The sequence below is a fragment of the Myxocyprinus asiaticus genome, chromosome 38 (genome assembly GCF_019703515.2).
Source record: "Myxocyprinus asiaticus isolate MX2 ecotype Aquarium Trade chromosome 38, UBuf_Myxa_2, whole genome shotgun sequence".
NCBI classification, from domain to species: domain Eukaryota; kingdom Metazoa; phylum Chordata; class Actinopteri; order Cypriniformes; family Catostomidae; genus Myxocyprinus; species Myxocyprinus asiaticus.
Window position 1 is genome coordinate 29,785,760 of NC_059381.1, and position 26,184 is coordinate 29,811,943.

At 39.8% G+C, this 26,184-nt stretch overlaps 1 protein-coding gene across 1 annotated transcript; it reads left to right on the forward strand.

Annotated features, from left to right (window-relative positions):
* Positions 1–19,780: 19,780 nt before the first annotated feature.
* On the forward strand, positions 19,781–24,809 carry LOC127429012 (beta-2 adrenergic receptor-like). Its single transcript, XM_051677737.1, has 2 exons — positions 19,781–19,996; positions 20,626–24,809. Exon 2 carries the CDS (start codon positions 20,636–20,638, stop codon positions 21,869–21,871), a length of 1,236 nt encoding a protein of 411 aa, XP_051533697.1. The 5' UTR covers positions 19,781–19,996; positions 20,626–20,635; the 3' UTR covers positions 21,872–24,809.
* Positions 24,810–26,184: the final 1,375 nt, after the last annotated feature.

Here is a 26,184-nt window from a genome sequence, read left to right on the forward strand (position 1 = left end):
ATTTATGCAACTATTATAAGTCACGGCTATAGTGCCACCAACTGACAACAGGAAGTGTGACACTTTGTGTGACTTTGAAGTAGTCCTCTTATATTTACCCTCTCAAATGTATGCGGCCACCTTGCTGTGTTTTCCTAGAACCACCAGGTGGTGATGGCACCGTAGTGCTTGGGCCCGCCATCGCTGCTTGCAGCTATATTTCTTTTTATTAGATTTTTTTCAAGGTTTCGGGGGCTTTTGGGGCACTTATGCTCAAAAACTCATTACATTTTGAACAGGCGTCAGAGTCGTTGGCCATTAGGGCTGGCAAAAGTTCATATATGGCCATGTAGAAGGGGCTCTGTAGTGCCACCTAGAAGATGGGCATGCTCGGGGGGCTCTGTAGCACCCCCATTTTCACATACAGTCATCAAAATGACATATATAGATCTCATCAAGCTGGACAACTTTCGCACAGACAGTCATAAACTCTGCCCAACAGGAAGTTGGCCATTTGGATTGCTTGAAAAATGGACTCAAGATGGCGGCGAGTATGGCTGCTGCGTTGTGAGCTCCGAAACAACATTGTAGTCTTTTGTTTGTTTTGTTAACAATTCTTATGTTTTTTGTCTTGGATGTTGTCTGCCTTATTGTCTACGACAGACAAACACTTTTGGACATTGGTTCTGCAATTACACACCGTAAACTGGACTTCAAATTCCTCGATGCCGACCCACTGTTTACAAACACACATGCGGAGCCCTTTGTCTGGGCTGCCCGGCCGCGAAAACGCAGAAGGAAAAAGGGAAACAGAGCCGGCGTTCTCATCAGAGTAAGACGTCGTGCAAATTGACATCCGCTACCCAGTATTCTACTGGCAAATGTTCAGTCTCTGGACAACAAGCTCTGCAAGCAACGAGAGACGAGGGACTGCTGCATTATCTGCCTCACAGAAACTTGGATGTCTGTGGAGATTCCAGACTCAGCCATCGAACCCGCAGGGTTCTCCATGCACCGTGCGGACAGAGCGAAAGACCTCTCAGGTAAAAGCAGAGGTGGTGGTGTATGTTTTATGATCAACAAATCCTGGTGTGATCAGAGGAATGTACATTCTATCAAGTTATTCTGCTCTCCTGATCTGGAATTTCTCATGCTTCTGTGTCCAACATTCTGGCTACCGAGGGAATTCACAGTGGTCATTATTACAGCTGTGTACATCCCGCCACAAGCTGACACAGACCGGGCACTCAAAGAAATGTATGGGAGTATAAGTGAGCAGGAAACCGCACACCCTGAGGCCACATTCATTGTGACCGGGGACTTTAACAAAGCCAATTTTAAATCAATTGCACCAAAATACCACCAACACATCAGTGGGGACCGTGTTTTGGACCATTGCTACTCTCCCTTCCAGGATGGCTACAAATCCCTCCCCTGCCAATCATTTGGCAAATCGGACCACTTTTCCATTCTGCTTCTGCCCGCTTACAGGCAGAAACTGAAACAGGAAGCACCCGCCTCAGAACGATCCAGTGTTGGTGGGACCAATCAGACTCTATGCTACAAGACTGTTTTGATCAAATGGACTGGGAGATGTTCCGGTCTGCGTCTGATGACGGCATCGAGGTTTACACTGATAGCGTAAAGTGTTTCATCAGAAAGTGCGTAGAGGATGTTGTTCCATCCAAAACAATACGGATCTACCCGAACCAGAATCCTTGGATTAATAGCGATGTTCGCACGGCACTTAATGCGCGGACCTCCGCTTTTAATTCCGGGAATATGGAGGAGCATATTCAAGCCAGTTATGCCCTCCAAAAAACTATCAGAGCAGCAAAACGCCAGTACAGGAACAAGATTGAAGGACAGTTTAACAGCACCAACTCTAGAAGCATGTGGCAGGGAATTAATATTATCACGGACTTTAAAGGGAATAAAAACTCCGCCGTGAACACCGCTGTCTCTATCCCGGACGAGCTAAATACTTTTTAATGCTCGTTTCGAGGGAAATAACACCACCCTCGCGGAGAGAGCTCCTGCGGCCAAACCTAGAGAGGTTAGTTCACTCTCCGTCTCTGTAGCAGATGTAACCCGATCCTTCCGACGGGTGAATATCCATAAAGCCATGGGTCCAGGCGGCATTCCGGGCCACGTCATCAGAGCGTGCGCGAACCAACTGGCTGGTGTTTTTACGGACATTTTCAACCTTTCCCTCTCTTTGTCTGTAGTCCCCACATGCTTTAAAACGTCCACCATTGTGCCTGTTCCAAACCAATCCAAAATCACTTGCTTAAATTACTGGCGTCCTGTTGCTCTGACCCCCATCATCAGCAAATGCTTTGAGAGACTAATCAGAGATTACATCTGCTCTGTGCTGCCTCCATTACTGGACACATTGCAGTTTGCGTACCGCAACAACTGCTCCACTGATGATGCCATTGCATCTACAATACACACTGCTCTCTCCCACCTGGAAAAAAGGAACACTTATATGAGAATGCTGTTTGTAGACTACAGCTCAGCATTCAACACCATAGTGCCCTCCAAGCTTGATGAGAAACTCTGGGCTCTGGGCTTAAACAGCTCGCTGTGTAGCTGGATCCTGGACTTCCTGTCAAGCAGATGCCAGGTGGTTAGAATGGGCAGTAACATCTCCTCATCACTGACCCTCAACACTGGAGCCCCACAGGGCTGTGTTCTTAGCCCACTCCTGTATTCCCTGTACACACATGACTGTGTGGCAACACATAGCTCCAATGCCATCATTAAGTTTGCTTATGATACGATGGTGGTAGGTCTGATCACTGACAATGATGAAACAGCCTACAGAGAGGAGGTGCACACTCTGACACGCTGGTGTCAGGAGTACAACCTCTCCCTCAATGTCAGTAAGACAAAGGAGCTTGTGGAGGACTTCAGGAGAAGAGAAAGAGAACACAGCCCCATCACCATCAATGGAGCACCAGTGGAGAGAGTCAGCAGCTTCAAGTTCCTGGGTGTCCACATCACTGAGGAACTCACATGGTCCGTCCACACTGAGGCCGTTGTGAAGAAGGCTCATCAGCACCTCTTCTTCCTGAGATGGCTGAGGAAGTTTGGAATGAACCGCCACATCCTCACATGGTTCTGCACTGTAGAGAGCATCCTGACTGGCTGCATCTCCGGCTGGTATGGCAATTGCACCGCCCACAACCGCAAAGCCCTGCAAAGGGTGGTGCGAACTGCCAGACACATCATCGGAGGTGAGCTTCCCTCCCTCCAGGACATAAACACCAGGCAGTGTGTGAAAAAAGCTCAGAGGATCATCAGAGACTCCAGCCACCCGAACCATGGGCTGCTCTTACTGCTACCATCATGCAGGCAGAATCGCAGCATCAGGACCCGCACCAGCCAACTTCATGACAGCTTCTTCCCCCAAGCAATCAGACTTTTGAACTCTTGATCTCTCACGATTAATATACATCAGCACTGCACTTTATAAATCTTATTATCTCACACTGGACTGTCATAAATTATATTCTCTTAACAACACACTGGCAACTGACTATCAACCGACAGCCTGAATGACAATACAGTACAATACAACCTACTGTACATTTTATATATACTATATATACTATTTTTTTATTATATAATGTGTATTCTATATTGTGTGTATTGTATAATGTACATTGTATGTTATTATTTGTATATTGTGTGTAAATATATGTATATTAGATTTTAAATTGTGTTGTGTAAATTTGATGTTTATTGTAGATTGGTATATGTCTCATCAGTGTCATGACTGCTATGTTGCTCAGAACTGCACCCAAGAATTTCACACACTATTGCACTTGTGTATATGGTTGTGTGACAATAAAAGTGATTTGAAATGCATGCCCTGGAATTTGAAATACTCCTCCTAAGGGATTCATGTTACAGGTACCAAATGTGAACAACATCATGCAAGACATTGATGATGCTAAATTACGAACTGATTTTTTTATATATTGAACAGTGTTGCCATGGCGAGGCAATAAATTTATGCCGATAAAAGGGAAATAGGAAGTGTCTCATATCTTCTGTGCAAACTTGAGAAGTATGTTTAGTAATGTCGGCTAATCGCATTGATGTGGCTATTGTGGGTCACGGTCATGGCTCCATCAACTGACAACAGGAAGTGTGACACTGTGTGACTTTGAAATAGTCCTCTTATATTTACCCTTTCAAATGCATGCACCCACCATGTTTTGTTTTCCTAGAGCCACTAGGTGGCGATGGCGCCGTAGTGCTGGGGCCTGTCATACGTCATATAGAGTCAACTTGAGAAGTGTGTCAGAAGTCAAAAGAAATACAATTCAGTGGGGAATGCCAACCTAACATGTTCAAGGAATAAATCTGATGAATAAATTAATATTTTTCACTTAAGTCATCTCAGTGCACACTTGTTTTGAGCTGATCCACGTTGCGTACTGCGGACAGCCTACTGCAAATGTGCATGTTGATACAACTTGAATTTTTAATGCTACCAAAATGTCATAAAATCAGTGTTTCACCAATCACATTACTTGTTTATTATAAAACAAAAATGTAGAATATTTTAAGAAATTAAGACATTTTCTCTGCATACACAATTGATGTAGAACATTGCTCACAGCTGATCCAGAGTCAGCTTTTCTCATCCCATTCTCCTAGTTACGGGGAGCCATAACACAGAGCAGTTTGGATGCATAAGTCTGTGTATTTCACCCTGTGTATCATGTCGTGGCCAGTGGAAGGCTAGTCTTATAATCCCTCTGCCTAAAGGCTTTTACTGATTTTTTAATGCAGCGTGTATTTACACATGAATCAATTGCGTAGAAAAGTAGTTACGGGCAGCTTTAAAACAAAGCAATTCGGCTGCACAAACAGCCAGTGATCATTCCACATTGTATGTAACTGTATAATCATGCCATGGCCATGGGAAGACTCCTCTGTAGGGTGACCAGTTTCCTTCTTGTGGAAAACAGGACAGCCCCCTACCAGCAAAAATTAAATTGACAAATCCTTCCCTAGGCACAGATCAATGCGAAGTAGAGGGTGCATCCGCATCTATAAATGTTGTCACCTTGTACTTTTCTCAGTGTCGCTTGTCTTTCAACAGTTTATCGTAAAATGCAGAGCAGACTCTGAAGTTGATGGTCTTGCTCTCCAGCTCACGAAAAACATCTGTCCATCTCTCAGACACAGCTGTCTTGTTCATGTTCCACTCAGTGATACTACGAGTGACAATGATTTTCATGCAAGCCCACTCATCAAAGAGCGTGGTTTCGTCTAACAAACTGAGGGCAGGGATTCTGGAATAGAAGTGTTTGAGGCTGCTCTGAATGTCTTTCCACTCTGGGATATTTCTCAGTAGGGCCCATTCAAGTTTTTCTGTGTCCTCCAATGAGTGGCTCCAATTTTGGAGGTAATCCACCGATACTGAACAAAAGTTTCTCACTGACCAAAAGAAATTATCCACTCGTATGTCACCAGCTTCGACCAGGGCATCCAGCTACTTTTTAATGTCAGAGGGTATGAATAATTCCTCCAGCCTGGCCTGAAAGACTTTTCTCTAACAGCAAACAGCACAATGGTTAGAACCATAGACTTCGGTGAATTCTCAGTCAATATTAAAAATCCATCCCCTAGCTCTTCTTGCATGCTCACTTTCGCCAAGTTTTGCATCAACTTTGGGCATTTTACTGTTGTCATTTGTTCCACGTTTCCTTACAGATGGCGTGAGCTTAATGATTACCTTTCCATTATCTCTGAACTATAGCTCTCTTATGGCAGAAGCCAAATGTCCAGCCAGAGTTTCGCAGTGGAACCAATGCCAATATTGAGGAGCGGGAGGCCTGGGTAGCTCAGTGAGTATTGATGCTGACTACCACACCTGGAGTCACGAGTTCGAATCCAGGGTGTGCTGAGTGGTTCCAGCCAGGTCTCCTAAGCAACCAAATTGGCCCAGTTGCTAGGGATGGTAGAGTCACATGGGGTAACCTCCTCGTGGTCGTGATTAGTGGTTCTCGCTCTCAGTGGGGTGCGTGGTAAGTTATGTGTGGATCACGGAGAGTAGCATGAGTCTCCACATGCTGGGAGTCTCCACGGTGTCATGCACAATGAGCCACATGATAAGATGCGCAGATTGACTGTCTCAGAAGTGGAGGCAACTGAGACTTGTCCTCCACCACCCGGATTTAGGTGAGTAACCGCACCACCACAAGGACCTACTAAGTAATGGGAATTGGGCATTACAAATTGGGGAGAAAAGGGGATAAAAATAAAAATCAAACATAAAAAATTATTGAGGAGCGCTAGACCTAGAACTCCATAACAAGGTGTTTTTAGGATGTAAAAGTATTTCATGCACCGTCTGCAGGTCAACCGAGCACTTAACCACTTTGTGCCCCTCAATCACACCCCCCTCAACATGTCGCTACAGTGAACAAGCCGACTAACTATGTCCCCCAACCCAACAGCAACCCATCAACCTCCTATATCAAGGATCAAAAAGGAAGATCTGTAAACTTTTCAGCAGGCAAACAAATTTTCAACAATTTCAATGATTATTGATGCCACAGAACATCATGCCCATTCCTGCACATCTGTAACTTTTGCGGAGGAGCTCATGCAGGTTCCATTCAATTAAAAAATAATTAATAAAAACAAGCTTAGGAAGTACCTCAGTACTCCTGTCATTATTCCCACACTAGCTAAAGAACTGGTCAACTATCCAGATAAATCTTTCACCCAATTTCTTTTGTCCGGATTAAAACACGGTTTTAATCCCAGTTTAGAGAGTCTGCCATCCTCCAATCTCTTCTGTCACAACTTGCAATCAGCCCTCGCTGAACATCAAGTAGTCACATGGGGTCACCTTCTAAATAAAGAAATTAAATCAGGTTTCATGATAGGCCCATTCACTAAACCTCCATTTGAGAATTTCCATATCAGTCCCATCAGAGTAGCCACCAGGAAATTCTCAGGGAAAAAATGTCTCATCATAGACCTCTCAGCTTGCCATGGCGGACCCCACCCAAGTATTAATAGCCTGATTTCAATCGATGAATACTCTCTCCACTACCATGACGTTGACCAAGCCATACAAATGATTACAAAAGTAGGCAGGAAGGCAGGAAGGCATGGCTTGCTAAAGTTGACATCACTGCAGCGTTTAAAATCATGCCCCTGCACCCCGATTTCTGGCACCTTTTTTGCATACGATGGATTCTATTTTTCTATCCGACTCAAAAACTGCAAAAGCAGCCCCAATATATTTGACATGTAATCCGAAGCAATTTGCTGGATTCTCTTAAAAAATCATTCCATGCCTTACCTCATCCACCTGCTCGATGATTTCCACACCATCTCGCCTCACAATTTCCCCCCGGCCCTACATCTTACCATGGTGACGAAAGTTTTCTCCAACCTAGGAATTCCCATCGCTCAAGAAAAAAACGCCGGCCCATCCACTTCCATAAAATTCTTAGATACCCAACTTGACACGGTCACATATCTCGCTTCTCGCGACCTCCTTTCCCTTCCTCAACCACCTAAATTTCGCCATACGCATCATTTTGTCAAGGTCGCCTGTTCATCTCACATCTCCTCTCCCTGGCCTCATCCGTCCACTCCTTAAATGACACCATAGTCCTGGACCAAGTCTGCCAGACAGACTTACAGCTATGACTGACATTTCTCAGACACTGGAATGGCATCTCCTTTTTCTACAACGACTTTATCTCATTACCAGAAGACATCCAATTGTACACCAAAGCAGCCCCATCAATCGGAGGTTTCTGAGGTTACTACCAGAGCCGATGGTTTGCATTCTCCTGGCCCCCCAACATAACAGAATCCCTTTCCCATTTGGAATCTTCTGCCTTGTTCGATCTGTATCCCATCGTAGTAGCAGCTGCCCTCTGTGGGTCAGAATGGGCATCCAAAAGTATTTTAGTTCACTGCGACAACCAAGCCACTGTACAGTGCATAAAAAATGGCAGATCTCGTTCACCAGAAATATCGCTGTTTCTTAGGCGCCTAATTTGGATTTCCATTTGTAACCAATTTATCATCAAAGCTGAACACATTCCAGGATCAAAGAATCAGATTGCTGACACTCTCTCTCTCTCTCTCTCTCGTTTTCTCTTTCAGAGATTCAGAGCCTTGGCCCCAGAAGCGAACACGACACCAACCCCAGTTCCTCCTTGTTCAGAACTGAAATTTCTATAAATCACCCCCTCAGAATCCTTCAGCAGGCTTCTCTAAATTCCATCCTCCAAGCCGTTTCCCACCGAACCCTCCAAACTTACTGGATGGCCTTGTGGAATGCTTAAAAAATTTCCATCAAACCTACAACCTGCCATTTCCTGATTTTTCTCTCCTCTCCATATCCTTCTTTGCCTCACATCTCAACCAATCGAAAACCTCCATCCAGGAACCATCAAGGGGTACCTAAACGGCATCCATTTCTTCTATAAAGAATTTTCGGAAAAAACTTCTCCTCAATAAACCATCCCCAGATCTCACTTCTCATCAAGGGTATCCACAAATCCCAACCACCAGAACCGATACTAGGTTTTCCTCTCACCATCGACCTGCTCATCCGATGTCTAAATACCCTCCGCCAGGGCTACATATCTCCAAACACCTCAAAAACACTAGACGCAATGTTCATCCTCGCCTTCACTTCCATGGCAAAAAGAATCCATCCCACCATTTCAGACCTCCATATCATAGACCACAAGACAATCAGATACCTTATCAAACAGAGTAAAACAGATCAGACCAACAGAGGGCATCCAATTTTAATTTTCAACCTGCCCACTCCCATCTAGCCCTTTCAATCACTAGCACTTTATCTCCATTACAGAGGTTCACAATCCAAAAACCCTCTCGACCCACTCTTCGTAGATTACAAAAACCAAGCAATTTCCCATTTCTGGTTCCAAAAACATCTAAAATTTGTTTTGATTAAACCAGGCATCTCAGAAAATTATATTCAAGCCATTCCTTCTGCATTGGCGCCGCAACGGTGCAGCCCAAAAAGGCCTGCCCAAGCATCAGATTCGTTTTCTAGGCCATTGGTCATCCATCGCTTACCTTAGATACATTCATACAAATCATCTTCACATCAAAAATGCTCAACAAGCCCTCATTAGCTAAAAACAATTCATTCACGATCAGGGTCAGGGGGACGCATGCCTTTCAGTGGCACTTGTGTTGCAGAAATGGCACACTTTACACACTTTAAGACCACGGACTCAATAAATGTAACATGTATGATCAAAATGCAAAGGTCTGTTAGCTTTGTACTTAGCTTTGTACTCTGGCAAGTAATTAACTAAACAGAAGGAGCTTAATTTGTTCTGCCTCTTGGACACAATAACATAATTTTTTATTTATACTTTTAATTTTACCACTGAGTTCAAAATATCTCTCTCTTGCCTCTGTGCATTAAGAATTAATTGAGTGTTTGACTGATGGAGCAGTTTCTTGTCCTGAAGGACTGAGCTGTGACAGGAGATATTCCCTCACCACACACAGCAGAGCTTTCCAAACAGTGCAGTCCCCCTGGAAAACCTAGGAACCAACAGCCTTGAGCTGTTGGACTACAATCTGAACAGTCACTTTGTCAAATCTTTTATTCAAAGAAACACCTTGTCCTAAAATAAAGACATTTTGGTAGAATATCATCGCTGACTGGGATAGCAGATCTGGATAGGCCCAGATCTTGTTTACCACCAACATGATCACACAAAGTCGACATGTTGCTTCCGAATGTTTAGGTACCCTGACATCGACCCCAATCTGCCCAGTTACTGACAAGCAGCATCTCCCATCAGATATCTTCGCGTAAATTCAATTGTGTTTACTCTTTCCTGTGGTGTGACTGATTGTGTCAGTTGCCATGAAGGCAAGGGTTCTGGTCCCGCATTGAACCCAGGAAGTAATAGTGTTTGGGTAATCAATGACAAGCATGATTTGAAGGCTCTAATTTCCCTCGAAAGATTACTTTTTGACCAATGAATTTCCATGACTTTTCCACGGTCCTATCTAGTCATTTGTGATTATTAGATGAGTATTTTTAAAAATCATTCAGATTCAGAACAATTTTCCAATGAATCATTGAGAATGTAATTCATGGGCATCACTTTGATTTAAAAAGTGGTGGGGACACATATTTTGGGGGGAGGGGGACATCATGAAGTGGCGAAACTCATGAATATGAATTTGGTTATGTGCAGATAATGTCAAATAATCTTTTACTGTTTTAATAAAGTCTTGATGACCAGTGTAAGAGCTCCAATATTTCACATAATTAATTTGGTATTCATTTTATTTTGTTAGTCAGTACACAAATACATGGATTAGTAAATTTTAGCCAGAATGACTATTAGGTCTCATGGTAAAGTTTTCACCTCCAGTACAAGAAGTAATAAAACGTTTTATTTAAAAAAAAAATTATGATTGCATCTGTACATCAGTGGATGTACAGTATACCATGAGACAGGACATATCTGTTTGCTTGCATTTTGTTTTGCGATTTAACTAGAAATTAGTGCGAGCTGCGGAGTGAGAGGAGCCTCTGGATGCCCAAGAGAACATCACCGCCCACTGTTACTCAACACCACTGATAACAGCCACAACGAGCACACATTATAACATTAAAAATAACAAACTCCAGCCAACACACACAAACAAAATTGAAACTCCTGCTAAAGAACTGGAGATGTTTCTTCTGCATTAGATACTTGCCTGACTAAAGCTATTTCAAAAAGTGGTGGGGACATATCCCACCCGTCCCAGCTGTAAATCACATCTCTGGACTAATTGATTGAAAAGAACTGCCTCAAAAGAATGACTTATGCACAAATTGACTTTTTACTAAAAACAAGAGCAATTTCTAGCCAATTAATTTTCCACGATTGGGACAATTTTATTAATTTTCATGTCTTCTCCAGCCCTGGAAAACACAATTTACAAAACCCCTGATATTTCCAGGTTGTCCAGCCCCATGTTTAGGGTTTTTAAAGAATAAAATCTTTTAAAGGTTCTTATGTGTATTCTGAAAGGGACTTTAATGACACCACATTATAAGTTAGTCTTAAAATCTGCATGTTTCTCTCTAAAATGTTTACTTCACACACGCATTTCAAAATGATTTGATTAAATATCATCATTTCAAAGTACAGGACATTTCTGAGTAAGATCTATGTGGATGATTGCAAATGTTTTTCCTTTAGCTCTTTGTTTGTTACGATTTATGCATTACCACTTTTTGCTGCAAATTAGTGTAGTGAGTTTGTATTTATCTACTGTTTAATGTTTGCAACTAAAAATGGTCCAGCTGTCAATATCTAAATTAAATCCAGATATAAGGCTGTAACACATTCATGGAAAGGAGGAGGAGAGAACCGGCTTGATAATATAAATAATAGTTTAATAATGGACTTAAACTAAAAGACACAAACACACACACAGGTGTCGGACAGCTGTCCGTAACTCTCACTTTGTCGCACTGCCGTCTGTCGCCTTTATCCCTCTCGCGCTAATCAGCCTGATTAGGAGCCGGGTGTGTAGAATCACGACCCGGCCCCACCATCGGTGTCGCCAGGTCACTTTTCCAGGGCTTCAGCCCCGAATGTTTTGACTGTAGCCCCGAATGTAATGTTGGCTACGCAATAATATTGCTACATTTTGTTTGAAGTTCATGTGACGCGACACCCTCCCTCCCCTGCTCCCGCTAATCCCCAAACCTCCTGAAGTCCTAGAAACGCCCCTGGGCCCTGCCCTCCACCCTGCCACATTCCTCCCCCATTCTCTCAGGCCGGGGAGCCCCCGGCATGACGTACATCCCCACCCCCTTTCCCTGGGGGAGGGGGGGGGGCGTGCCTTCCGCCCCGTCTGCTGGCAGGTCATCCCCGTCTACCTGGATCAGGGGAGGGGACGTTACCTATACGCCGTAATGGCGATCGTGCCAAATTAACAAAAACATTTACAAAGAGAGGGAAAAGGCCAACACAGAGCGGCAGCGGGAGAGAAAATTCACTTGCCGGTTCTCCAATACGGCGTAGCCTGGTCCTCTGCCACTCCTCCACCCTCTGGTGGATGACAGCCACGCCTCCCCGAGCGGATCGGAGGCAGTCCTCTGGCCCCTGGTGGACGGAATGCCCTGCCGCGTTTTCAGTGGACGGAAGGGTCTCCCCCGCCCCTGACAGCGGTTCTCCTGCTCCAGGTGGTCGGCAAGGAGCTCCTCCACGCTCGCGGTCGGCGGTCTCAGACCCCACCGCGTTTCAGCGGCTGGTAGGGGTCTCCTCCGCCCCTGGCAGCGGCCATGACTGCTCCAGGCAGTCGGTTAGGAGCCCCTCCTCCCCTCGCAGTCGGCAGCCGTTCCTCCGCTTTCAGGCAGCCGGGCTCCTCCGTCCCCTGGCGGATGGATGCGGGTGCTCCATTAGGATGGATGGTAGTGGCGAGGACTCTACTACGGCGCATCCCTCCTCTTTCCCGGGTTTCAGCACCAGTGTAACACATTCATGGAAAGGAGGAGGCGAGAACCGGCTTGATAATATAAATAATAGTTTAATAATGGACTTAAAACAAAAGACACAAAACACACACAGGTGTCGGACAGCCATCCGTAACTCTCTCTCTGTCGCACTGCCGTCTCCTTTATCCCTCTCTCGCTAATCAGCCTGATTAGGAGCCGGGTGTGTAGAATCACGACCCGGCCCCACCCTCCGCCCTGCCACAAAGGCATTCCTAAATCATTTATACTCTTAAAGGGATAGTTCACCCAATAATGAAAGCTCTTTTATCATTTACTCACCCTTATGTTATTGCAAACCCATATGACTTTCTTTCTTCTGTGGACCACAAAAGATGATGTTAGGCAGTATGTTAGTCTCCGTTCACTTAAATTGAATTGAATTTTTTTTTCATACAATCAAACTGAATGGTGACTGATGCTGACATACTCCCAATCCTTTTGTGTTTGAGAGACATATAGGTTTGGAACGACATGAAGGTGAGTAAATGATGACCCTAAAAAATATCCCCATGTGGAGAATGGAGGAAATGGCCACTTTATCTGGCTTTCCCAGCCCACCTAACAAATCTCTCACTCATGAAACAAAATAATTTGCACCTGTTTTCTTCAGCATCAGAAAACTGAATCTATGCATCTAAGATAATATATCTATAAGTTCAGCTCAGTATAATTGAAACCCTAATGACTCATCTTCTGATAACAAAAGCAGTTGTAAAGTATATGACCAGGCAGTGGTGTGGCCAACCAGGATAATAGTGCATGTCTCTATCTTACTACATGGAACTGTGAACCCATAAGTGATATTCGAAACCTTAAATGGGTAGAAGATGCATCAGGTGTGGCACACAAAGTCTGAACCAAGGACTTAGCAACTGCACAAACAGGGTGTCACTTCCTGGAAACCAGACATTAAAATGCACGCCTGCTAATGTAAACGACATATCTTGTTTGTATGTAAACAACATACAAAACATGCTTTTGTTACCTTAAGGAGCTTTTTTTTAATATATTATATCTGTTATGACCCTAATGGAATAGTTCACCCAAAAATTATAATTCTGACATTTTGGTCTGTTTCTGTATTGTACTGTATGTACACTATACATGTATATCAACACCAGATCTCTATCAAAATATCTTTGTTTGTGTTTCTGCAGAAGAAAGAAAGTCTCACGAGTTTAAGATGGCATTAGTTGAGTAAATAATGAGAGAATTATCATTTTTGGTTGAACTATTCTTTTAGAAATGACTTGTTGATGAAACCTAATGTACTAGTAAGGTTGACTCAGATCATATTAAATAATATTTTGACTTGATAAAAACATTTAAATCAGATGTTACCACATGAAGCAAATTTTTTAGGTTACGTGGCAAAATATTTTTTACAGTGTAGTATTTTAGCCTGCCAAAAAGATAACTTTTTGAAAGTAAACTGACCTAAGATATTTTCAATAAAATGTACTAGTATTTTCCCCTAAATTTCCCTATAGATTTGTTTTCCTTTTAGCACTGGTATCAGCTATATCTAAAAATTAAAATGAAATGAGAATGAAAATTAACAAGAGAGAGAGAAAAACTAATCAAACATAAAAATAAAATAAAAATCTAAAGTGAACATGTGAGGGGAAAAAAGGTCCATCGATCATCTTGATTGATTCCCAGACAGTGAGCTTTTATCTATAATTGACCAAAGTGCATGGCTGTCAGTTTCCATTACTTTGTCACTTGCTTTGACAATGTCCTGTCCATTGTGTTCAAATAAGAAATGGATCAGGTCGGCGCCACTGTTTCTCATTTCAGTTGACAGAGTAAGTGTTTGTCCATCATCGTTTGGCCATTGGTTGCCCTGCTCTATAAGCAGGCAGTTAATTAACCTAACGTTAACCCTTGTATTGTCCAGTGGTGTTGCCTAAATTCATTAGTTCCAGGATTATGAATGTTTTTTTTTTATTTTTATTTTTTTTAATATATATATATATATATATATATATATTTACTCGAAAAATGTATTACAGAGTTATGGTAGTGCACCTTATTTCAGACCAGTACTCAGTCAAACTGTGTACTGGGAAAAGTGTAGTAAACACAAAAAACATTAGCACATTTAGTGTAGAACAGAAATATACCATGCTTCATGGTAGTTTTTATTCATAGATGACTGTTCTTAAAGTAATAATTTACCCAAAAATGACAATTCTGTCATTATTTGCGTGTCGTTCAAAACCTTTATGATGTTATTTATATATTATTAGTTTTACTCTGTTCTCTATTTTATTATCTATTTTATTACTGGCTTTAAAATAGTTACTTTAAAAGCTTTTATAAAACACTTGAAGGCTACATTGTTTTAATTTACTGTAATTTGTTAATATTTCTATTAATATGAATCTTTTTAAATAACAGAGTGTTTTCAAAAGCATATTTGTTTATTTATTTATTTTTCAGTGGTTGGGGTGCCGTGAAAAAAAAAAAAACACCATAAAAGGGTGCCATAGTTTAAAAAAGTTTGGGAACCACTGCTCTAAGGTAATAAAATAATTTTAACTCAAATCAATGTTTCATGTCCATTTATTTATTTATTTGGCAAGTAGTCTTGTAATAAGCCAGATAATGAGCAGTCAGACAGTCATTCTCATAAAATAAACACCAGCAGAACTGCTGTTTCTAGAGTCTCTGTGATTTGTTTCCTCTCACGTAGTAACATACGTAATTTAAACGGAAATCAATATTTCATGTCCATTTATAAATGTATTTGTAGATAACCGTGTAATAAGCGATAACAACCAGCTGCCTATACATTATTCCTTACATATAGTATATGTATACAATATTAGTTTGATGCCAATAAAATCAAACGTCATTGGTTCTCTCAAGTGTCTCATAACCTTTGCCATAGGCACCATTTTTGATTAGAGAGCTGCAATGGAGGTAAAGATTGTCAGTGAATAATTACTTAAATTTTCCTCAAATACAACTATGGCTTTAGAAGACATAGAATAAAATGCACAAGTCGCAAGAATTGCTTTAATGATGCTTTTTTTTTGTCCTTTTTGGACCTTGACAGCTGTCATTGTTGAGCAAAGATCTAAGTGAAGATTCTTAAAAAAAAGATTTGGTGTTGGATACCAAAAATAACAGAATACAGGTATGGAACAACATTAGGGTGAGTAAATAATGACACAATGTTTATTTTTGGCTGTGCTATTCCTTTTAGAGACTGAATTGAATCATGGTATTTCCATGTTGGAAAACTGATGTCAATTTACAGCACAGCATGCACAGTACGACTGACTGAATAGACAAACCTCCAACTTTCTCTCCACCATTATTTCCCCAGGAAGATGGGCGATCTGTGGCTCATCAGATCTCACTGGCACTGACTGAGAATAGAGCTGGTATGCATGCATGATAAAACTGTGTGAGGCATATCCTGTGGAAAAAATGTTCACCTAAGTGCTTCGTTTCCTTAACTGCTCTCGCTGCTCTACTGAACTACAAAATCAAGCATGTACTGTACCTTACTGTCTTTATGCTTTCTATGTGTAAAAATAATAATGGTATTTATGAAATAAAGCTTTTATCAAATTCTTTATATATTTTTCTCAAAGCCCAGGCAGACATTGTTGAAGCTTTAACCCTTCTATTGCATCACAAAGGATTGTTATTATTGTTAACAAAAACTAAAAATGAAAACTAAATATTTCATTTTAACTGCAATAAAAATGAAAAAAAAAAAAAAAAAAAAAAAAAGAAACTAAAACAAATATTCATTAAAAGTGTGTAATTTTTTAGAAATATGACTGTTATCCAATATAGTATTGCATCTGTTTGGGGACAAATTGATCCCAACAATAACACTTGAAAAATACAATCACAATTGGCAGGGGTGTACTACTATAATCAGACAATCTTGCATTTATTGAGATGTTAAACCTGGGGACCCTGAGACCCCAACATGTATCATGGAGCACGTTTGAAGCATGTAATCAAGTTTAAGATTAAGAAAAGAAAAGAAGTATCAACCTGATATTGTTAAGTATGTTTTTGAGCTATTAAGGGCTTTGGGATCACTTGTGTTTGCCGCTGATTGGTGAGGGTTGCTGTTCCAGAGTCAGGAGATGCATAAGTGTTTATCTAGACACGGTGGATGTACCTCCTGAGGAAACATCACACAAGGCACTCTTGACCACCTCATTGTTGTTTCTACAGAACAGACAGCATTATTGTTCCCTGATGTAAAATGTGGCCCCCTCGTTTGCCTTCAAAGCCTTGCTGACGCAATTAAATCCGGATACGCAGAGGTTGATGTGTTATCGTGCCATCAGCAAAATTGTTTTAGGCCTAAAACCAATAGAACACATTAATATACTAATAGCGGAGGCGGTTATGTTTTTATTATGAAAGCACAATATGTTCAACTTGAAATTTGACAAGTTGAAACAAGCTGTATAGAATGGCAAAGAATATTTTCAGCACATTTACAATTAATGAGGCCCTTCTGGTGCATGTTTGCTCATTAACAGATTTAATGGGTGTTTGCCACTACATAGCGAGAAGCATGAACAAAACATAGAGGTTAACACAGGGCAATCATTGAAATTACAAACCAAAGTGCAAATCCAGACTTCACAATTTAAAGTGCTGCAGCATTGGGAGCTTTTAACATCGCAGAACAGGTTGACTGAGACAACATGCTTATTTGCATGTGCATATGCATAGCACACAAGGCACTGGCTGCACAGTCTGGTAAATGATTAAACATGCAGTTAATGCATATGTTGCATGGATGTTTGACTCTGCGACATGTAAAAAGCTATTTTAGGATATATTTCTACTTCATACTCATACTTCATACTCAATAATTACTTAGTTACTTTTGTACGTAAAAAAAAAAAAAAAAAAAAAAAACGTCATTTTATAGTTTAGATCAAAAAGGAATAGTTCCTTAACGTAACAACTGCAAGTTACCACTATAAACAGTGTATGTTACCTAAAAAATATATAAATAAATAAATAAATATATATATATATATATATATATATATATATATATATATATAATTGTATTTTTTATAAATGAATAAAGTGTGCTTGAAGATTGATGCTTTCATATTGTCTTATCTAATTTTGTGTAGAAACTTGAAATCCACTGTAAGAATAGCTTGCTGCAATCATGTCTGCTTGTAGTGGACATGTGACCATGCAAAGTCTGTTTGAGCTGTAAATACATTGCCCAATGTGTTTATAAAAAGGTTAAATGGATTGTTTTTAAATCACTGGGAAATTATCAGTTTATATGAATATACAAAAACAGTCTTCTGTGTACAAGCTACATAAACCAAAAACTCCATGGGTGAAAGTTGAACACTGATGGATAAAAGTATTGATCCTTAGCAGTGTTAGTGGCACAACACAGCGTGAGTCCTCTCAAGGAACATAGAACATCCATGTCACAGCAGAGATAATTAAAAAAGAGCAAAACAAGTGTTTCTCATCACATAGACTTGACAGACTTCACATTTAGTGAGCTGTAAATGTGATTTCCCACTGTTTTGTTATAGATAAAAACATGTTTTCAGGGGATAATAGCATAACAAACCAGCATATGTTGTTTTGAATGCTGGTCCACAACATCCATCCATCCATCTATTGTTGCCTTAAGGGGCTATTTTTTACCTGACCGAAGCCTTTAATCTCGTGCAACCCCCTGTCCACATGCATGGATGTTGTATTTTTGACTATACACAACTCATCATTTAAATTTTTTTAAACAGACTGAATACTGTGCACAACACTTTTAGACTGTCATTTAAGGGTTCAAATTCTGGAGCACAGAGTCACGTGACACAACAACATGACATCGATTTCCGTGAAGCGCTTCTACAGGCGCAGAGCCAACAAAAGTGCCACTGGTAAGAAACCTCTTTAAGTTTGTATACTGATAAACATGATGTCCACATACGTGGATTTTGGGACATTATTCCCTCAAAAGTTGAAAAAACATTTCAGTTATTTTGAATAACTTTCAACATTAACACATCTGTGGGTCATTTTGCTTCATTTTAATATACATTTTGTTATACTTACGGTTCTATTCATTAACATTAAATACATTCCTTTATTCACCAAGCAGTTTCACAATGAGAATCAATGGATTCTTCCAAAAGCTGAAAAATGTTGCTTTCAGAGGCTTTATATGGAGTTAGGATGAAAATAAGGTGCATTTCGAACTGTTCTGAGACCAGTACAGACAGACAGCACACTGGAGGTTAAGTCATTCACTAATTAGGGAGCAAGGGAAGTGCATTCACTCCTAAAATCTAACCAAAAGTTCAGTTACAGGCTGCAGATGATGTCTGGACCACTCAACATGTTTGGCAGACATGGGACAAAAGATATTCATTACTTAGATTCAGAATTCATAATGTATAATTTTATTTTAACATGGTTGGCAATGATTGGATGATGCTGGCCATTACTTTATGTTATTTATTTATTTATTTGTGTTATTTATAATATATGAATTATTTATGCTCATTTCTGATGCAATGTCTGTAACGTCTCAAAAACATGAACAACCACCATTCCTGGAAACATAATAAACAATCTGATTAAAAAAAATCTGACTTTCTCTAGTTTAAAATTTCACAACTTAGTCCCGCTGTCCACATATGTGGATAATTATTTTTTTTACAATTTGCTCTATATTTTTTTTTGGGGGGGGGGGGGGGGCATGTTTATTTGGTGCTACTAGTCACATTTCAAAAGGGGAAATGTACAATGCACACAGCAGTCACACTTGGATCTCATGAGGTTAAATTAGTTTAAAATTTGCTTAAAACTATCTATCTATCTATCTATCTATCTATATATACTTTTCACTCCAAATTGTTATGTGGGAAAAAAGCATATTATTAGAAAAAATTCTAGATACTACAGTATGTAGAGGCAATGTATATGTACTGTGAATTAAAAAATATATTTATTATTTTGCCTTTTTTTTTATTTTGCCATTATATCTTATCAAAAATAGTTATGTAATTCTCTGAAAATAACATAAAAATACTTTCCTTTGATGCCGTTTTACATTAAAATGTTACTTCTCACAAGCACAGACCTCTACAGTGCAAGGAAGATGTTCTCTCATTGGCTGTTGAAGAACTGTGATGTCATCGCTGGCTGCTATAAGAGTCCAACTGATAGTCAGGGGAACATTTAGTCCACAAGACCTTTTGCGTTCAGCTGTGATTGCCCTGATCATGTAAGAGAAATACAATTAGAAAAGAATGACAGGGTGAATAAAAGAGATGTGAAATAGGAGCATACACTGTTAATTAACACTATGTAAGACCAGAAACCCTTCTTAAGAGAAACACAATTGAAAAGGATTGTATTTGGAAATCTCATGGGAGTCTAAGAAGAGTGGAATTAGTTGGACGACTCAAAAACACTCTCCTGCTTCTAGTAAGTGAATTTTCTACCAATGTTATTGTTTCTATTTATGGATATTCTCCTTTGACATTATTAACATGCAAAAAAAAGTCACAATAATTCTCATCCTAGGCTTCATTTAAAAAAAAAAAAAAAAAAAAAAGCTTGTCACTAAGAAAAAGTGATAACATATAATTTTTACCTTAAAGATCTACTGTATTTCTACCTGATCTAACTCTTTAAATTACATTCATTGGTTTAACCTAGGGTTGTCCAGGTTGATTTAGTCATGTTAAATAATATTTGCAATTTGAATTAAATCAGGTCATTTAGTTTCCAGATCCTTTCCACAGTAAGCACATTTTAGGTTACCTGACAAAATATGCTCACTGCATTTGTTTGTGTATTTTTTATTTTTTTGTCTGTTGCATTGTGGGGGGGGGGGGGATGTTAACCTAAAATGTGCTTCCTGTGGTAACATCTAAATTAACTGGTCAAAAATATTATTTAACACCAATGAATACATTAGGTTACACCAACAAAACCTATTTTTAAGGGTTTTATCAGGTAGAAATAGCTCCAATTGCAAGTTACACTTTTTACAATGTGTATTGCTCTCAGCATACTTTATGTTGACTTTCTCTCATTTGGTTGTCATTCAGGTCATAGTTCATGGAGGGAGAGGACACATGGAGCCTAGGGAACACCTCCATGCACATGAACATTTCTCTAGGCTCAAATGATTCCTCTACGGTCTTTCTGTCTGGTTCTGAGTACAGCGATGCTGAGATGGTCTTAATAAGCATCTTGATGGGACTGCTGGTTCTGGGCATTGTCTTCGGCAATGTGCTGGTCATCAGTGCCATTGTACGATTCCAGCGTTTACAGACGGTCACCAACTACTTTATAAGCTCTTTAGCCTGTGCCGATTTGGTCATGGGCCTTCTGGTGGTGCCTTTTGGCGCGTGCTACATTCTCCTCAACACGTGGCACTTTGGAAACTTCTTCTGCGAGTTCTGGACAGCCACTGATGTGTTGTGTGTGACTGCTAGTATTGAGACACTGTGCGTGATCGCCCTGGACCGGTATTTGGCAATCATGTGGCCTTTGCGCTATCACTCCATGCTTACGAAGCGGAAGGCATGCGGGGTGGTGGTGGGGGTGTGGGCCATCGCCGCCCTTATCTCCTTCCTACCCATCCACATGGAGTGGTGGGTGTCAGATGAACCTGAGGCATTGAGCTGCCTGGAGAACACTTACTGCTGTGACTTCAACACCAATGCCGCTTATGCCGTGACCTCCTCCATTATTTCCTTCTACATACCTCTCGGCATCATGGCTTTCGTATACAGCAGGGTCTTCCAGGAGGCTCGCAGGCAGCTTCAGAAAATTGATCGCATTGAGGGCCGTATTCGGACACAAAGCTTCAGTACCCAAGAGGGAAATGAGGTGAAAAACAGGAGGACCAGGTTCGGCATGAAGGACCACAAAGCCTTGAAGACCTTAGGGATCATCATGGGAACGTTTACCCTTTGTTGGCTGCCGTTTTTTGTGCTCAACGTGGTGGTGGCCATCTGGAAGGTGGATAGCATCAGGTTGCCTTTCAGAATACTGAACTGGATTGGATATGCAAACTCAGCTTTCAACCCATTGATCTACTGCAGGAGTCCTGAATTTAGATGTGCATTTCAAGAGATCCTGTGCTTGAGAACTTCTCATCTGCCCTCTGCAAGGAATCAAAAAGGATATATCTGCAGTGGCCACAGCTGGCAGGTGCATATGAAGACCACTAAACAACGAGATCTCTCACCTTCTAACTGTGAAACAGAAATGGGGGCTGACTGTTTGACCGCAGGCATCAAAAACACAAATGGGAATTGTAACAAAGCTGTGTCATCCATCATTTAGCCAATATTGAACATGAGTAACATAAGACTTTATATTCCTGTATCTTGTTTTAAAGCACTAAAGATATGGAGCCGACGTATCTGGATATAAAGAATATCCAGATCCTATATGATAATTCCTGGTGTTAATGTGGCCATTGTGATACCTTGTTGAGTCCGAACAAATGAAAATGGATATTAGTAACTATGCTTGTGGTACAATGAGGGAACGTGTTTTGAAGAGCAGCACATGAAATCCAGGTTGGAGATTGAAATTATAGAGTCTGCCTCTGGATTCCACTAACTACCTCATGACATTCATGTCTCAACTGAAACCCATGTGGATACTCTGCTGAACACTGGAACCATCTGGATACTTGACTGGCCTTAGCTGGTCTCCCTGCCTGGTCAGGATAGTCTGTTGGCTGGGGGGTTTAGAGGGATTTTGGGCACTTTTTAGAACCAGCTAAAAATGAGACCAACCTTCCCATGCTAGGAGACTTACTTAAACCAGCTATGTCCAGCTTAGGCTTGTTTAAGCTGTTTTTTTCTTTTTCAGCAGGGTGGTCAATTTATGTATTTAAAAATGCTTCAGCTATTGCAAGCCCTTCTGAAATTTAAACGTACAGGATATTAATTATTTATATCAACAATTCACTAGTTAAAATGCTAATTCTTGATATAAGGGATGAAATTACTACTGGTGAAAGTACTAACTACTGATATCAGTAATTAGGTTTGCACTAGTAAAAACTAGGGTTGTCAATTGATTACAACGTTTAATCGAATATATTACATGACATACTGATTCATAAATCAAATTATATCGCAATTATTCGCATGTATAAATATTTGCTGAGAAAGGCCCTCCATTTGAAAGCAAGAACACTTTCTAATCTTATGCTATCGATAGTGTCAAGCGAGCCAGAGTGTGGTTTGTTCTTTGTACAGCTGCGTGTTGCCTATACAGCAAGAGTTTCACTTACTACCCCCTTTTGAAAACAGGTGGTACTTCAAGCTTGAGTTGCTCCGATGGTCGAAATATTGCTTATTTTCAGTCCAAAGACATGATTAATTGTGTGAATTTTTTTTAACATGTTATTTTGTATATAATTATTCACACTGAAATAATGAATTAAATTGAAAGCCCTAGTAAAAACATAAATTCTTGATATAAAAATGATATCAGTACTCGTTAAAATACACATTTTTGATATCAACAATGGAATTTCAACTAGTACTAGAGTGTGTATTTGTACCATAACATGTGGAAGATGAAACTTTAAGAGCAACTGAGAGTTGTTTTGTCCCAGATACACTTGTTACATTCCAAAAAGAGCTTGCAGAGGCTCACTTAAAGCCACAGTCTTCAATATGAGTCTGAACCCTCCTCCAGAGAGAGGAAATATAACCCTCTGACGAGGGACAACAGGTGCACACTGCTGTCTGTGCTATAACCAGCTGTTCTTGTCGAAAGGAGAAAAAGAGCCAAGCAGTTCTCTCCAACCCCTGGAAATCATTTTAAGGTTACAGTGAAGCTGTACCTATAAGGGTCATGTGCTCAAACTGTTTATAAAAGTAAGCAAGCAAGTTTCCATTCACAGGCATTGCAGGCTGGGTGGCAAAATCATGATGGTGTATTTAACATGTCACTATTTGCAATTAAATAATAAGTAAGGTGCCAAGTAATTCTCATAGCTAAACATTATGCTTTCCATTATGTTGAGGATGTAAACCTCTAAGCGATTTCAACAGTCCTTCATCTGAATTTCAGGGATACAGCAACTAGCATAGAGTTAATGGTTGTGTAATAGACATTACTGTTACGTTTGTACTGTTTACAGAAATTCCTGAACAAACTGTCCATAGGGCAAATGCAGCAAAATCACCAGATATTAATTCAACAGTTGTTTATTTCCATCTGTTTTATGTTTATAGCCCTGGCCATACACTTAATTATGACAAAGACATTACTGGAAAGTATCTGACAATTGAAAATTGCCTATGGGACAGTGCATTTGCACGTATACACCTACACAGCTTTCTACTCTTTGACTGTACCTGAGCTCTCTTCCTGTGTCTATGTGTGTGTGTACATGCATGTATGTGATGTGTATGTGTAATGGGAATGTAAGAAGAGAGACAGCTCATGTGTCTGTATTCAGGCAGTAATGTATGATTTGTTTCCGAGATAGCACACGCACATCTCCAAGATGTCTGTTTAAGATATTTTCATCTGGAAAGCATCACAATCTAATTAGCCTCTGCAAAACATCTTAAAAAGATCAGATTTGCCAACATTCTAAATCATAAACATCTCAAAGACAGCTGATGAATGTTTTATTGACATCCGAGAGGAAACCTCTTATAGACGTATTGCAGATGAGCAAACAACCTAAAAATATATCTTTCAGATGTAAACACATTTTAAATAGATGTCTGGATGATGTACATGTGCTATCAGGGTTAATAATACTGTAACACAAGCATTTTTAAACACCTATTTAGTATTGTTTTTGTGAAATACATTCTTTGGGAAACGAACTTGAATGAACACTTGAATCGCAGCTGTGTAAAAACGTATGTAAAGTTTTTAGGGTGCTTTGTGTTGGTACTGTATTCATTAACATATCACGCTTGTGTAAGTTATTAGTTATTATTCATTGAAGTCAGATCGTCTTAGGCTTTGTGTATGAAGTACTTACCACATCGATGGATAAAACAGTATATAAATGTGGCCTAATGTGTTACTGTGCAATGTTTTGACAGCACATATTTGAAATGGTATTTGCTTAGTTCGTGTCATTCCATGATACAAATGTTATTGTTTACCAAGTGTAACTGTTTCCTATTTTCTGCTTTTACCACAAAGATGTTCTGTTTTATAGTGTATTATTTTTATGTATTTATTTTTGAATGTCAAATGTGCAAAATGATGAATTAAAAATGCCTGTTTGTAACTCTGAATTTGCTTGTGTAAAACTTTTGCGCTTGCTGCCTCTAGTGGATGCATGAGACACACTCATTCACAGCAAAACTGAAAAATTACTTACATTCTCCAAGCAAAACATTTTTACATAAATCCCATGCTGTTGTCTAATTTTAACATTCACGCTGAACTTATTCTGAGAAAACATTCAATTTAAATGAAACCTGTATAATAAATCTGCAGTGGCAGGAGTAGTTATGAGCAAAACAGTTTAGCTTTACTAGTAACAAGCTTTTTTTTTTTTAGAAGTAGTGGTGTAGTTTGACAAAATGCTACATTGCTGTTTTTGTCACATTTTATTGCTTTCACAGCCGAGTAAACTTAGGTAACAGTTGCATTTGCTCACCTAAAATGTCCACTCCCTCTCTCAAGTGAAAAACTTGAATTCATTCTAGCATAGATGCTTTATTTAAAAGAACTGGTTAAATAAAAAAATAAAATAAAAAAAACTGTTGACCAGTTCATTTGACTCCCTACGCAGAATGTCTATATAGCATTTCTATGTCTTTTTGTAGCGTATATAAAATAATATTACAATACTTGACCTATGTATTTATTGCAATGTGTTGTTCATTTAAGTTTTTGACTATGATTTATATAAACTATGCTGTTTTCACATTTTATTTAGTGTAAATTGCTATTCTAATGCTGCTTAATATAGTCACCCTAATTGAATTACTCATTGCTTTGTGAGGCAAATACAGTATGTAGGCTGTATGAACTCACCTACTAGTAGCTTGCAGTGTAACTTAAAAAAAATAAAATTATAATAATAATAATAATATAGGAACTATTGCAGCTGACTCCACAGCACAGGGACACCTGCCCTTGGTCACATTCTTTGCATCACTCTTCTTCATCTCTTCTAAAATTCCTTCTCTTCTCCTCTTTTCCTACACCTTTACCTGGCACTTTCCTAAAAGTAAGATGGTAGGCTACTAAGAAATGACCTCACTTGACTACCATTTCCCTCAGCATTACAACTGAAATCATATGAAACACTTATGTACTATATCAGGGCCTGAAATAAATTTCTGAAGGGGGTATTGCCCCCCTTAGATGTCTCATATTGTTGGGGATTATTTCCACTTTGTAGTCATGACACAAATATATTAAATATTGTATAATAATACTAATTCTTATTATTACACTATTTCACCCAACTGTTTTTATCAGTTATCGCATATGGTATCTCATATGGACCTGTTTTTCTTAATTATACTTTTTATTGTGATCAACATTTATGCATTATGATGCTTCTTTTCGGTCACTTGTTTCCCCAGCAAGGTGCAATGTAAACTGTGCTGTAATGTGATGACTTACATTTATTGTTGATATTTGCAGAT